At 38.5% G+C, this 15,658-nt stretch overlaps 1 protein-coding gene across 3 annotated transcripts in view; it reads right to left on the bottom strand.

Annotated features, from left to right (window-relative positions):
- ccdc61 (coiled-coil domain containing 61) overlaps positions 1–14,377 on the bottom strand; it is a 19,621-nt gene extending 5,244 nt beyond the window's left edge. Inside the window, exons 1-9 of one of the 3 annotated variants that reach the window (XM_053477877.1) lie at positions 14,309–14,377; positions 8,708–8,881; positions 8,543–8,625; positions 8,141–8,337; positions 5,381–5,533; positions 5,061–5,262; positions 1,800–1,882; positions 1,494–1,717; positions 680–758 (exon numbers count right to left, since the gene is read on the bottom strand). In XM_053477877.1, the coding sequence (XP_053333852.1) occupies positions 680–758; positions 1,494–1,717; positions 1,800–1,882; positions 5,061–5,262; positions 5,381–5,533; positions 8,141–8,337; positions 8,543–8,625; positions 8,708–8,855 (1,169 nt within the window). In that variant the 5' untranslated portion in view covers positions 8,856–8,881; positions 14,309–14,377. Of the gene's footprint in view, positions 1–679; positions 759–1,493; positions 1,718–1,799; positions 1,883–5,060; positions 5,263–5,380; positions 5,534–8,140; positions 8,338–8,542; positions 8,626–8,707; positions 8,882–14,161 lie in introns of all 3 variants that reach the window. The other 2 variants (XM_053477876.1, XM_053477879.1) reach the window with 2 other exon arrangements.
- Positions 14,378–15,658: the final 1,281 nt, after the last annotated feature.

Genomic DNA, 15,658 nt, shown 5'->3' with positions numbered 1-15,658 from the left:
ACATGTCAAGTCTGCCATGCTAACCGAATCAGCCTGACATAATGATCTCCAGCCTTGTGCCTGTCAGCATCCTCACCTGAGTTCAAAAGACGATTACTGAAATGATCTCAGCAGGTCCTTTAATGACAGCAATGAAATGCAGTGGAAAGTTTTTTTTGGGGGATTAAGTAAATTTTCATGGTAAAGTAGGACTATGCAATTCATCTAATCACTCTTCATAACATTCTGGAGTATATGCAAATTGCTATTATAAAAACTTAGGCAGCAACTTTTCCAATATTTATGTAATTCTCAAGACTTTTGGCCATGACTGTACAGTATATATACTGTTTGTTTGTTTTTTGTTTTGTTTTTAAGATTTTCTGTTATAAGGAGCACTCCATTACTTCATTAACACTCCTCAGGGGTATGTGTGGCAAAATGACAGGTGGAATTTTTCAAATTGCCTTCATTCACGTTTTATCTTAAGGGACAATAGGAGGACAGAATTTGCTTCAAATATTTCTTTACCTTTTTCTACCTATGTTTTATGTTTATTTTTGAGTGCAAAAAATATTTGGTTGGAGAACAGCGATCTCAATTCCCATGAAGAAAAACAGGGGAAAAAAAAAATCAGGAAAACTGCTCTCCAGTACTAAAAACACCACAAAGACGACTAACAGAAGGAAAACAGCCTTACTTTTTGAGTTCTGTCTCTTTCTGCCGTCGTTGTCGCTCCTGAACATAAGCTGTTGGGTCAAACCGTGGTACTTGAGACCCTGAAATTAAAAATATATACATAGGAAAAAAAAGATTTGTAGATTATCATCATGCAAATTTTTTAACAATAATAAGGACAACACAGGTTTGTGGAAAGACTAACAAAACCTTAAAATATATAAAGCACAACCATTGTGTATGGCTCTTTTGCTCACTTTACAGTCACACCACAGTGGGATAAGAAAAAAGTAAATTCTACAAAGACTCGTGTATTGTACAGGTGATGCAAGAAGAGAATACCACATAACTCACAGCCATAATACTGGACAATGACAAGCTGTTCAGGTCACAAGGATGCAATATTACATCAGAAACTTTGTTAGAAGAGAAAAACTATTATCTTCACTAAAACTTTGCAGCTGTCAGTAAGAGTTCCATTTAGAAAAAAAAAAATGTGCCTAAAGGGCCCTAACACTGCCCCCGCCCCCTAACACACACAAATATATCAAGATCTAGACTGCTTTAGCTATCTTATTACTAACATGCTGTGGTTAAATATAAACATTGCGCAGTAATGAGAGATTATGTAAAATAATTTATATATATAGTTGTGAATTAATCATGAATAATTTAATGAAGAGTTTAAAAATTAAGATAAAACGTAGTTCATTTAATACAAAATTTTCTGGTAGGAGAAATGCTAAGTTAATTAGACAGAGCAAAACATATTATGGTCAGTTTAGAATTTAAGAAGTAATGTATACTGACATACCACATGAAATATAAAAACATGCCTGTTGGAGAAGGTGAAGATCTGGAGAAGTGCTTGCGTGCTCCTGAAGAACCTGACCTTCTCTCTCTCCCTTCTGACCTCCTGATTGGATCCTCTGCTCTTTCTCTAGACCCTGAGCGAGCCCTCACCCCAGCTTGTGGTAAACCGCGCTCCCTTGAGGTCGACCGTGGAAAATCCGCCTCCCCCCTTGACCCCCCACGGCGGGACAGAACCGGTGTGATTCTTCTACAAATGTGAGGTATGAAAGGCTCAAACACTGGAACACAGGATCATGTGAAGGTTCAAGGAAAAAAAACACAGCACTTACCCCCGGCGCAATGCTGCTAACTCAGTGGTCAGACTCTTGACACGTATTCGTAGGGCTCGCTCTGAGGACCTCAGCTCCTCCAACTACGAAGGTGATGGAATTTTTACTAATGATCACTAAATCAATATATGACAATCAAAACATTACAGAACTAAATATTTTATCCTTATAAAAATATGAGATGGTGAGAACAATGATCTAGCAGTGCAGTAAAAACTTAAACTACCAGACAAAAGTTTGGACACACCTTCTAATTCCGTGGTCTATCCTGATTTTTATTTCTTTCTACATTGTAAAACAATGCAGAAGACATACAAAATATGATGTGTCTGCTGTGTATTTAAGCTCTGTAATACTTTCATACTGGGTCTAATCTAAGGTTCTGTAAACAGGTAATTTTTTAGACTAATACGTTTAAATGAACATCTCTGCAGCAGAAGTAAGTTTTGGTCTTGCTTTCCTGGAATGGTCTTCATTAAAGCCTGTTGCATCATGATGGTTAAATGTTTTTTTTATAAATGCAGCCAATTCATCTTACCTGAGTGTCTTAAAATAACAATTGACCGTTGTTGTCATTAGATAATTACTAATGCCCTGTGTGTTTTTTCATCGCTGTGGGGCAGAAAAAAATCCAGTATTGTTCCACTCATTCATACAGCTTTAAACTTTATACAGGGTCACAGGGGGCCTGGAGCCTATCCGAGGAGAGTTGCAGGGAACACCCTCGACAGAGTGTTAATCCATCGCAGGGCACACATGTATATAACACACAAACACACACACACTATGTGCAATTTTGGGAATGCCAATTAGCCTAATCTGCATGTCATTGGACTGTGGGAGGAAAATGGAGCACCCGGAGGAAATGCACCAGGAGAAAGCTTAGGAAGAAATGCAAACTCCATGCACACCGACCCGAGGTGGGAATTAAACCTGAACCTTGGATATGCAAAGTGAGAGTGCTAACTACTAAGCCTTCATGCTGCCCCAGTATTTCCCTATGTGGAAAATAAATCTTATGTCCACTTTTGACTGGTACTGTAACAAAACATCATTTATCTTGGCAGCCTACAGTGGGGTATACCTCAACTATGAGAGACAAAATAAGAAGAAAAAAAAAAGTAAAAAAAAAAAAAAAAATCACATTGTAGGTTTTTTAAGAATTTATTTGCAAATGATAGTGGAAAAAAATTTTTTTGGTCACCTACAAACATGCAAGATTTCTGGCTCTCACAGACCGGTGATGACTTCTTTAAGAGGCTCCTCTGTCCTTCACTTGTTTTAAATGGCATCTGTTATCAGTATAAAATGGCATCTGTTATCAGTATAAAAGACACCTGTCCACAACCTCAAACAGTCACACTCCAAACTCCACTATGGCCCAAACCAAAGAGCTGTCAAAGGTTGTAACTAAAAACAAAACTGTAAACCTGCACCAGGCTGGAAAGACTGAATCTGCAATAGGGAAGCAGCCTGATGTGAAGAAATCCACTGTGGAAGCAATTATTAGAAAAAGACATACAAGACCACTAATAATCTCCCTCGATCTGGGGCTCGGCGCAAGATCTCACCCCGTGGGGTTAAAAAGATCACAAGAACTGTAAGCAAGGCTACCATCAGTAACTCACTGAGACAAGTCCCCCTTCTTAAGCCAATACATGTCCAGGCCCATCTGAAGTTTGCTAAAGAGCATTTGGATGATACAGAAGAGGATTGGGAGAATGTCATATGGTCAGAGAAAACCAAAATAGAACTTTGTGTTTGAAGGAGAAAGAAGGCTGAGTTGCATCCAAAGAACACCATACCTACTAAGCATAGGGTTCTAAACATCATGCTTTGGGGCTGTTTTTCTGCAAAGGGACCAGGACAACTGATCCGTGTAAAGGAAAGAATGAATGGGGCCATGTATCGTGAGATTTTGAGTGAAAACCTCCTTCCATCAGCAAGGGCATTGAAGATAAAATGTGACTGGGTCTTTCAGCATGACAATGATCCCAAACACATCGCCCGAGCAATGAAGGAAAGGGTTTGTAGGAAGCATTTCAAGGTCCAAGGTCAAGACTGGCCTAGCCATTCTCCAGATCTCAACCATAGAATATCTTTGGAGGGAGTTGAAAGTCCTTGTTGTCCAGAGAGTGGCAAAACATCAACAAAATGTTGATGTTGAATGGGCCAAAATACCAGCAGCAGTAAGTGAAAACCTTGTGAAGACTTACAGACGTTAAGTCTAAACGTTTGACCTCTGTAATTGCAAAAAAAGGGTATATAACAGTATTGAAATGAAATTTTATTATTGACCAAATAATTATTTTCCACCATAATTTACAAATAAATTCTTTAAAAATCCTACAATGTAATTTCCTGGATTTTTTTTGTCTCTCATAGTTGAGGTATACCCATGATAGAAATTACAGGCTTCTCTTATCTTTTTAAGTGAGAGAACTTGCACAATTGGTGACTAAATACCAATGGTGACGTTTTTTGCCTCACTGTAATTTAACATTAAACATATAACCTCAACTGATCTAGAGTTAAAATAAGCTTTGAGCATCTTTTGTTGCTTTATGCTGGTTTCTGGGTTGGACCCAAAATGCCTCATATCACGGTGTTTCACATATGAGTCATTTCATTACAATGTTATTGTTGACTTATGAACTAGTTATGTTTTTCATAAAAATGAAATTAAAATTATTTTAACAAACTTTAAATACATTTGTCATTAATCACAAAAAAACAAAAAAATTATAAATAAAATCTCAAACATACAGCAATAATCTATGTTGACACGGCATAACCCATATGCAGCATTTAGCGTGGTACTACATGCTTATTTGATAAGATCTCTCAAACTTTGTAGCTGATGACAGTCTGGGAAACTTAATTAAGCCATGGCATAAATTTGTTGTGGATCAAATAATTAACTTTGCATGATTTTCTGCCTGGCAAGAAAAAAATAGCTTCTTTGATATACCATGGTATATCAGTTTGACCTTATAATAAGCTTTACCTTTTACTCTCTAGGCGTCAGCATAAAGGACACAAAGTTTGCGAGTAAGAAACTCAAGGTCCATAGATCCAGAGTAATAATGTATCAACACTACCAGGCAACATTGTTTTACATTACTGAGTAGCAGGTCTACCATCCAAAGGCACTTAACATAAACTGTATAAGTGCAAATCTACAGAGAACTTGACTCCATCACACTTTGAAATACAGATTAAAATCCATGGCTGTGTAAACACTAGGTTACAAGGACCAACCTGCTCCATTAAATGACGCTGTTCTTGACCCCTCTTGCTTGCTGAACGTTGGCTTTTTGCTCTCTCTCTTAAAAGCTCCTCCTCTAGACTCTGCACCACTTCTCTGAGCCCCCGATTTCCTGACGTGGGGCCGGCCCCAGCTGCTCGCAGACGCTCCAGAGCGTTGGCCAGCATATCCTTCTCCTCCCTTACCACAGCTAACCTGTTGTAGCATATTATATTCCAGCAGTTAGTAAAAAATATCTATTTATTATTAAAGCATGCTGCTTTATTCTGAACTTTCACATTATAGATTGTTGAAATGCAAAAACAGGACTAACTCTGCACGCAGACGGCGCATCTCTTGGTTCGACACCGTATGGTCTCCACTCATCCTTAAAGTATTTAGTTCAGCCCTTAGAGCCCTGATCTCCCTCTGGAGCGCTGCAGGATTGGGCTTGCCAACATACGCCAGTGGCAAAGGGTAGTGGATCCTAGTGAGAGCACAAGAAGGCATTTAAAATAATGAACTAAAACAGGTTGGGTGTCAAATGTTTACCTCTTTAGGGTCATGATAGAGTGATAAAGTGAAGAATAAATGGAAGACTGTCCCTCCCAGTAATTTATTTTCTGTAATAATCTACCTCAAACCACATTCAGCTATGCAGTGGCAGCTAGATGTTTTGTCATGTGGTTTAGGACACAGTTGAACATACTATCCTCCTGTCACCCGAAAGAAAAAAAGTTTTCATATTTAATTTTTTTTTTATATAACTATTATAAGTCTGGGAGATGTCAGAAACATGTAAACATGTCAGAAACATGTAAAAAAAAAAAAAATTAAACTGTCATTTATTTATTAGTTATAACATGTCCCTTGTAATTGACACTGGGTCTTCCTTTGTCGATAGAAGTACAATGATTTTATGTTTCTATTTAGTAATATATAATATAGTTATATAATTATAATATAATATAATAAGTAATATAGTTGGAAGCAACAATGAGCGGGTCCAAGCACCCTGCGCCATGACCCCCCACCACGGGCTATGATGTCACTGAATGTGATGTGACTCAATATGATGTTTCACAGATGGTTCTTAACCAATTTTTGGTGTATGTTTAAGGCATCAGCACAGCTGACCAGTTTGAGATATCAAACATTTGTATTCTCAGTGTCTTTAGATCACATAGGCCCGATTCGGTGTCGATTGCCTAATTCCCTAGGAAGAGTGCATTGAATTCCTTCAGGTGTGTTCTGGCAGACAAAATAACTGTCTTCCTGTTGAGTTGCGCCCATGACATCCAATGTGAAATTTGTTTAACTCAATAAGCTGTCATTTGTGCAAGTGTGCATGAGCTATGCAGCAAAATCTTGTGTGAGGGTCCCGAGCCACGCCCGTGCCCCAGACTTTCTGCCATCCTAATGGCAGCAGATTTCACTAAACGTGAAACGTGTCAATTTTTATAAGTTTTTGAGCATGTTGATACCCCCAATAAAAATGAAATAAAATAAAAACTTCACACACTATGATGACATAGTGCTGATGTCATAGTGCTTGGGCCATAATAAGATACATATGTATACAAAAAGTCTGGTCTTTTGCCAGTTTCCCAGAGGCCTGGTGGTCTGATCTGTACTCCATCCAAATGTTTGTGGCAGCCAGATCAAAGTAACATAGGATGGTGTGGACAGTCCATTTCCTTGTGCAGCTTGACATTCGATAGAGGATGATCATGTGGTCCACTCCACCCATATTTTTATTAAACTCTATTAAACAACAGGTATAGATGCAGTAACATGGCGCTTGTTTTTTGTTAACCATCTTGGGCAGATATCCTAGGGCTCTATTCCATAGATGGAAGATGCCAAAAGACTTTTCCTGTTGTCCAGCCATTTTGTTATAGCAATCTTTGAGGGTTTCCTGACTATCATTTCTGATGCGCCTCTTTCCTGTTCATTGTCACTGGACATTTAAAACTTACAGATCTAAAAAAGATGAAGATTCCTTTAAGCGATCCAGCACTTTGATAGAGGTGAAATACTGGTGTAGGTATGGGTGGGAATCTCCTGGTAATGACCCTGCAATGCAAACAACAGCATTTCTTCCAATCCCCACCTGCTTGTCTTGAAATGTGTTTTGACTCCTGTAGACTTTAAAATTAAGCACCAAACCACTGGGACTGGTAAATACAAAGGCCCTGCAACCTATGAGATTTGGTTTCCCAGGCTCACATTGGGGCACACGACACTGACCTGTAAAAGGAATAATTTGCTCATCTTTGCCAACTTTGTGTGACCTTGATCAATTAAGGCAGCTTTGTTGACTGTTGGTTTCTGTTTAAAAGAAACCTGACCTTGCAAAGAGCATTCTCTTTTTTCTGGTCATCCAGGATGGCAAGGTCATTTAATGGACTGGCGATGTTTTAAAAAAAATCTATGGCATTGTCTTTCCTGCCCAATACATTTAAAGCTTAGTGTATTTGAGGGCAAGGGTTGAAAATAGGATAAAGCAAGTCCCACTGTCCCTACAAAAAACATGGAGTAAAATGTGTATTTTGGAAGGCTTAAACCTAACATGCCCTTATAAAACTGTAATATAATGTAGTTAAAATCTTCACAAATAAAAAACGATATCATAAGAAAAAATTTTATCACTTATACCTCATACTGCCATAGAATGTGCTTGCTGCAATCGCCGCCAATTTAGAAAGACAGAACATGTGATCTGTTGGCCACACCCCCACTTGTGTGACATCAATTGAAAGCCAAATATCTACTCTTTACAGTACATTAGAAAACAAACACTAAAAATTATTAAGATTAATATGTTAAAGAGTAAAAAGAGTTAAAGCAGTTTAAACATGAAAGTTGTGAATAGCATTGTTACTTACCATTAAAATATAGACCTTAACATTTTTTTAAGGTGGTAAATTAACATTTATGTTGGCATGTATGAAAGATTCTGCAGGAGACAAACTTGGTAGCACTTCATACACCAAATATATCTTGGTTGAAAATCCATATTTAAATGGAGTAGAAAATTGTGCAAAAATGTTTTGTTATTTTTCCCAAACTTGTTGATTTAAACAATACTGACCTATCAAACTCCACAGTGTAGATGAGGATGAGATAACGTTTTGTGCTGAGAGCGGGGGACTGCTGCTGGGCCCGAGGTCTTCCCACCACACCTGCCTTCCTGTTTCGCAGAAGCTCCAGGTCCGAGTAAGTCAGCAGATCAAGCGTTACTGACTCACTAGACTGGGTATTTAAAACCATATCAGAAAATAAAGTCTGCTGAATAAGTAAGCAAAGACTCAAAGAAGTAATGTGCGGTTATAATTTTACCACCAAGTTACATATTTTCCTATAACAATATTTCCAAATGTTTTATTTATCACTTAAACTGGAACGCTCTTTTAGTAATTACAGAAAACCAAATGTAAATGAGTTATTGTTTCTTGGATTGATAACAGACCATGTTGTTACCACTGCAAGTTACCTTACTGACTGCAGACTCGAGCATGCTACAGAATATCGGGAACTGTTTAAAGTTTCCAGTTTTGCGAGTGAGATCTTCAATGTCTAAAAGATAGCAAAAAACAAGTCAGGAAATTTCGAGGCATAATATTAAGTTCAAACAGTATTTAAAGAACTGCACATTTACATGCTGGATCGAATTCTCCACTCCACTGGTCAGCTGTCATGAGATCAGAAATCTCGACTGTTAGTAAGCGATCCTGCAGCTCCACTTTAATAGCAAATTCAACCCCACGAAACTTCACATCTTCTTGTATGACTGTGCCAACCTCCATGATGAATTTTGGGTATATTCAGTAGCCTGGAAAAAAAATGACATTAAATCTTTTTAAAATAAACATTTCTTAGATACTTTATTCCACCACTCTACTTTCTTGATCTACCTTATAGATAGATAATCCTAAAGCTGCTCAAGAAGAATTGGATTTTTTAAAAATACAGATTAGGATGCAATACTCTCTAGTCCGGCCAACCTGATATTAAACTTAATTAAGTTCCTTGCTCCAGTATATCTTATCCCTTTTGTATCTAGTTATATTTTAAATTGTGGTTCAAAAGAAGCATTTTAAAAACAAACTCAAAAAAAATGGCCTTTACAAAAAATATGGTACTCCTAGAAAACATTAAAAAAAAATCTGACCATAGGTACATGTTAAACTAAAGTGTGTTCTGTAATTGTAATCAGTCAGTCTACCTATTTAAAGCAGTTATGAAAACTAGTCACTGTTCGCTTTGGTATCATTGTGTACCACATTGAACATGGACCATAGAAAGCTCAGAAGAGTGTTTTCTCATGAGATGGGAAGGAAAGATTTACGCTCAAACATGTTAAAGGTAAAGGCTATAAGACTATCTCCAGGCAGCTAAAAGTTCCTATGAACACATTTGCACATATTACTTAAAAGTTTAAGGTTCACAGGACTGTAGCCAATCTCCCTAAATGTGGTTGCAAGAGGAAAATTAATGACAAATTAAAGAGACGGATAATAGGAATGGTACCCAAAGAGCCTGAAACATGAAGGCTTAGTTATGTTCCGGGGCTGCTTTGCTGCATCTAGCACAGGGTGTCTTGATTCTGGGCAGGGAACAATGAAATCTCAAGACTATCCAAGTATTCTGGAGCAAAATGTGCTGCCCAAGTCAGAATGCTTGGTCTCACTCCCCAACAGGATAATGACCCAAAACAAACAGCTAAAAACACCCAAAATGGTTAGAAACAAAACACTGAAGAATTATGAAGTGGCCTTATATGAGCCCCTATCTAAATCCTATTAAACATCTGTGGAAAGAGCTCAAACATAGTCTGGAGAAGATACCCTTCATACATGAGAATACCTCATGCAGGGTGCAGACGTCTCATTGAGAGTTACAAGAAATCACTTGATTGCCTCAAAGGGATGTGCAACAAAATATTAAGTTAAGAGTGCCATCATTTTTATCCAGGCCAGCTTTATTAGTTTGTTTTTTAAAATGCTTCATTAGTTAATTTTTCGGGAAAAAAAATCTAAGTATTACTTTTGTCAATTTATTTTTGTCTCTAAAAAGTTATATTAGTGACCAATGAGAGTTTTTTTTTAAAGGAGGGGTACCAACAATTTTGTCCATGTAAATTAAAATGGCAAATGGTATTTTATTTACACCCAAACCGAGCTAGAAAGCTAACTTGCTTTTAACATTAGGCTTAATCCCAAATCCCTCTGTAACCCCTAACCAAGGGCACTACTTGGTGTTGAACAAGTGATGGCACACCCTGGAATTAAACCACGGAACTGTAAAGTTAATGGAGCAGATGTTCTACAGCAGAATAAGTGAAAATTAAAAGAAACGTAAGATTTACAGGATAGTTTATTCTCCTCACCTTTTGGCTACATTGTACCAGTAAGAATTTATAACTAGTTTTACTTGTGTTAATGACACCAACCGACGGTTCCTTTAGTTGTTTATTTCACGTCATTTCAAGACTGGCGGAGTTGTGGTTAGTTAAATCCGCCAGTCTTGGAATGACATGAAATAAAAAAAAAACAAATCATAACCTGTTGATAAAAAAAAAAAAATTGCTTGTGGAACTGTTGTATGCTGTTGTGCTAAATATTAGCACTCACTTTTTGGTGATTTTGCTTAAGACACACTAATTTTTGTCCCTGAAATTGTGGGAGTTTTATAAATAACTTTTTTTGTGTAAGTGCAAAATGTAATACGTTCTGGAATAGTAAACCGTTTACACAGAGGACAGGGCGGGTGTTAACAGTTTATCACCCAGTTTATCAGTAATCTCCCAGAGTTCCCAACTACGATTAGATCACCGTCTGACCCCACAGAACTCGATCAGGCGACTGAATATTTAGAGTCGACATTTCGCTATACCCTAGATAATGTAGCTCCAGTTAAGAGAAAAATTATTAGAGATAAAAAACTTGCTCCCTGGTATAACGATCACACGCGCACTCTAAAACAGACCGCTCGGAAATTAGAACGTAAATGGCGTCAAACTAAATTACTAGTATTCCAAATAGCATGGAAGGAGAGCATCCTGAACTATAGAAAAGCTCTTAGTGTAGCTAGATCAACATATCTCTCCACTCTTATAGAAAATAACAAAAATAATCCTAGATTCTTATTTAATGCTGTAGCCAAATTAACCAGAAATAAGACCACTGCAGAAATCTCCACAACAACATCATGCAATAGTGAGGACTTCATGAACTTTTTTAATAATAAAATTGTAAATATTAGGCATAAAATTGAGGTTTTGAAACCGAACAATGTAATTGATGCAGATGTTAATCTAGCCATGTCAGACCAGAACCTAGAATACTTTACTCCCCTTGAAGAGAATGAACTAATTTCACTCATCTCTTCTGCAAATTCATCAACCTGTATATTAGATCCTGTACCGACACATTTTCTTAAACAGATAGTACCAGCAATAATAGAACCCCTGTTGAGAATAATTAATTCTTCACTCAGCATTGGATATGTTCCAAAATCTTTTAAATTAGCAGTTATCAAACCAATAATTAAGAAACCTGACCTCGACCCCTGTCAGCTGTCCAGTTACAGACCAATATCAAACCTCCCCTTTATCTCTAAGATCCTGGAAAAGATAGTAGCGGAGCAGCTATGCTCATATATACATAGAAATGGCATACATGAACTGTATCAGTCAGGATTTAGGCCTCATCACAGTACAGAGACAGCGCTCGTTAAAGTAGTAAATGACATTCTATTGGCCTCTGATCAGGGTTGTGTAACTATGCTTGTATTACTTGACCTCAGTGCAGCTTTTGACACTGTTGATCACGCTATTCTTCTTCACAGATTAGAAAATGTAGTGGGAATTAAGGGTACAGCCCTCTCCTGGCTCAGATCCTATCTGACCCATCGTTATCAGTATGTAGACTTAAATGGTGATTATTCTGCATGTTCTCTAGTGGAGTTTGGCGTTCCGCAGGGTTCAGTTTTAGGTCCACTGCTTTTTTCCCTTTACATGCTTCCTCTGGGCAACATAATCCGTAAGCATGGTATTAGTTTTCATTGTTATGCTGACGATACACAGTTATATGTCTCAGCAAAACCTGATGAGAAAAAACAGCTTACTAAAATTGAGCAATGTGTGCAGGACATAAGAAATTGGATGCTAATTAACTTCCTTCTGCTAAATCCGGATAAGACAGAAGTTCTAGTCATAGGACCGCATACAGCTAGGAGTAAAATTTTAGATCACACCGTAACTTTAGATGGCCTTTCTGTTCCATCAAATGCAACAGTGAAAGACCTTGGTGTGATTATTGATTCCAGCCTTTCATTTGAAGCACATGTAGATAATATTACCAGGATAGCATTCTTTCACCTCAGAAATATTGCCAGAATAAGAAATTTATTGTCGCCAAACGACGCAGAAAAACTAGTTCATGCTTTTATCACCTCTAGGTTGGACTATTGTAATGCCTTACTGTCTGGTTGTTCAGCTAGATGCATAAATAAGCTTCAGCTAGTCCAGAATGCAGCAGCGAGAGTCCTCACCAGAACCAGAAGATATGAGCACATCACCCCTATCTTATCTTCACTCCATTGGCTCCCTGTGAAATTTCGCATTGATTTTAAAATACTACTCTTGACATATAAAGCATTAAATGGTCTCGCGCCGCAGTACCTGAGCGAAATGCTAGTGTCTTACGATCCGCCACGCCTACTTCGATCAAAGGATGCAGGCTGCTTGTCAGTACCGCGTATTATGAAAAATACAGCTGGGGGCAGAGCTTTTTCTTATAAAGCCCCAAAGTTATGGAATAGTCTTCCAAATAGTGTTCGGGACTCAGACACAGTCTCAGTGTTTAAGTCCAGGCTAAAAACCTATTTATTTAGCCAAGCATTTTTATAAATAGATTTGCCATAGGTAAAGGAGCAGATCTGGGGGACTCATGGACGTAGAGTATTATGGTGAACTGGTATGTTTGGATGCTGTCTTCCTCACTCTCATTGATCACTCAGGTTTGCTGACGGTGAGGTGATTGTTTGCTTTACATGTCAGGAAGCCCTCATGTTTGTGTTTCCTTCTGGCTCTCCCTTTTAGTTATGCTGTCATAGTTAGTCCTGCCGGAGTCTCTGCTTGCACTCTACAGTTAATATACATTCACATTATACATTGTGTGACTGTGACCATACCTAACTGCCATCTCTCCTCTTCTTCTCTTCCCCCCCCTCTTTCTTTTTCCTCTCTCCTCCTGTCCCCCCCTTTCACTCTTTCTCTCTCTCTCTGTCGAGCTACACATGTCGTTCCTGAGCTGCCAGTGATCCAGACTCCCTCTGCCCTCCGGACCTGTCTGACCCATCCTGGTGCCCCGCTTCTGGCTGAAGATCTCGTCACATGGATGCCCCGTGTGTCTCTCTGGGATGCGTCTGGTGTCTGGGAATGATTCTCTCCACCTAGAAAATGGTTCTGGCCTTGACTGGTGTTGGCAACTGTTTCTCTGGGGACTTGACAGTTCGATAGTTCATGACTGGAACTTCTTACAAGTCTACCTGGGTCTTCAATAACTACCTGGACTCCATATTAACATCAATTAACATCAGCTATTATAGCTGAACTGCCTCCCACCCTACACACTGTATAAATGCAGATCATTTACTGCTTTCTGTTTCACCCAAATGAGGATGGGTTCCCTGTTGAGTCTGGTTCCTCTCAAGGTTTCTTCCTATTACCATCTCAGGGAGTTTTTCCTTGCCACTGTCGCCCTCGGCTTGCTCACCAGGGACAAACTGACCATTTTGATTCATACAAATTCACATTTCATACAAACTTAAATAATTCTTTTGACTATGTAAAGCTGCTTTGCGGCAATGAAAATTGCTAAAAGCGCTATACAAATAAAATTGAATTGAATTGAATTAACAGACTTGGTTAGCGGAGAATTATTTTAGGTTATAATTACTACCAGAATTAAATAGCTTAACTGCTTCCTTATCCTTTCCCTTCGCTAGTCAACGTATCTTATGTTGATAAAAATGGATTCAATGTCACAAGCTACCTACGAAACACACAAACTGACTTGTTAGCCAGCTAAGCTAACAGGCTACATACCCGTTGTAGATTAGAGACGCGGTGATTCCAACAGCTGGGCGAAGTGATTTAAATCCTACATTTATTTTCGCAAATTTTAACTTGCACACTGAAAACGATAAAATAATTGAATAAAATACAACGATAAACCTATAACAAATATCATACCTTTAACTCTAGATAAGACATTTTAAGCTAGCAACCCGGTCATATCTGGTGTCAGTTGCAACAATTGAAAACAGCGGCACAACAACCGGGAGTTTAAAAATCCCGCCCCCTAAAGCACCTATTGGCCAGAGACTTGAAAAAACAGGCACGAGTTTGGGTGTTGTCCTTGTCAATCAAATACGACACACGTTTTACCAACCCCTCTTGCAAACACCCACTACTGCATACTACAATACTAAACAGTGTGTCTAGTAAGTATGTTAGTGTACTGTAAGGCTTTTTGCTGTTATCCACTGCGTGCAGGAGCTACACAAGTACGTTTAAAATAATCATAAATATTATTTTGCTAAATATTGAAATCAGAGTGGCAGCTCGCACCTCCAGGGTCCTGAGTTGATTCCCGCCTAGGGTCTGTGTGCACAGGGATTGTACGTTCTCCCCATTCTATGTGAGTTTCCTCTGGGTGCACCAGTTTCCTCCCACAGTCCACAGAACGCAGATTAGGCTAATTAGCATTCTCAAATTGCCTGTAGTGTGTGAATGAGCATGTGTCCTGTGATGGATTGGCACGCCATCCATGATGTACCTCACCTCGAGCCCTCTCTCCTGGTATAGTCTCCAGGTTCCTCTGCATACAGGATAAAGCAATATATTATGATGATGAAATCTGAGTTGTGGTGTCTTATAGGAAATTTATAGACTGTGCACAGACACTAACCCACTATCATGATCAAACCCAAGGACTCTGGAGCTGCAAGGTGGCAACACTACCCCTGCATCAGTGTCACCCTAAACACAATTAGCTTCAAATAAATAAATAATAAATTAATTTGCCATCAGGGCGGAAAGCCTGGGTTTAGTTCTCACTCAATGCCCAAAAACCCTATCCAGTGAATGCAGTAGTCCCAAGTCAAATAAAAATGGGAGGGTTTTGTCAGGAAGGAAATCCAGTGTAAAATCTGTGTGTGGGAATCGCCTCGACGTTGCAATGCCTCGACAGGAGCGGCTGAAAAACTAACAACAAATTAATTTGCCATCATAGTATATTACCAGGCTTTGGATCAGAGGGATCCAATGATCTAAGCCCTAGCTATACGTAATATATACAATTTAAGCCATAGCTTCCTGTTTGGTTTATTCATGCTTAGTTTGTTTCCATTTTCTTTATATTATTATAATACTTTAAAATCTTAAACTTTGCAATTATGCCTTCTGTCTGCAGAAGTGTATTACTTATGTTTAAAGGTCATATATAAATAATTGTTCCCTCACCTTTTTTTTCTCTTAACACAAAAAAATACTGGGCATATACAGAGAGACCGAAAGCATAAACCCCTATGTCCTAAACAC

The sequence above is a fragment of the Clarias gariepinus genome, chromosome 19, assembly GCF_024256425.1.
Source record: "Clarias gariepinus isolate MV-2021 ecotype Netherlands chromosome 19, CGAR_prim_01v2, whole genome shotgun sequence".
Lineage (NCBI taxonomy): Eukaryota > Metazoa > Chordata > Actinopteri > Siluriformes > Clariidae > Clarias > Clarias gariepinus.
Note: the sequence above shows the minus strand (reverse complement) of the source record. Positions and strands in the feature narration are given on the sequence as shown.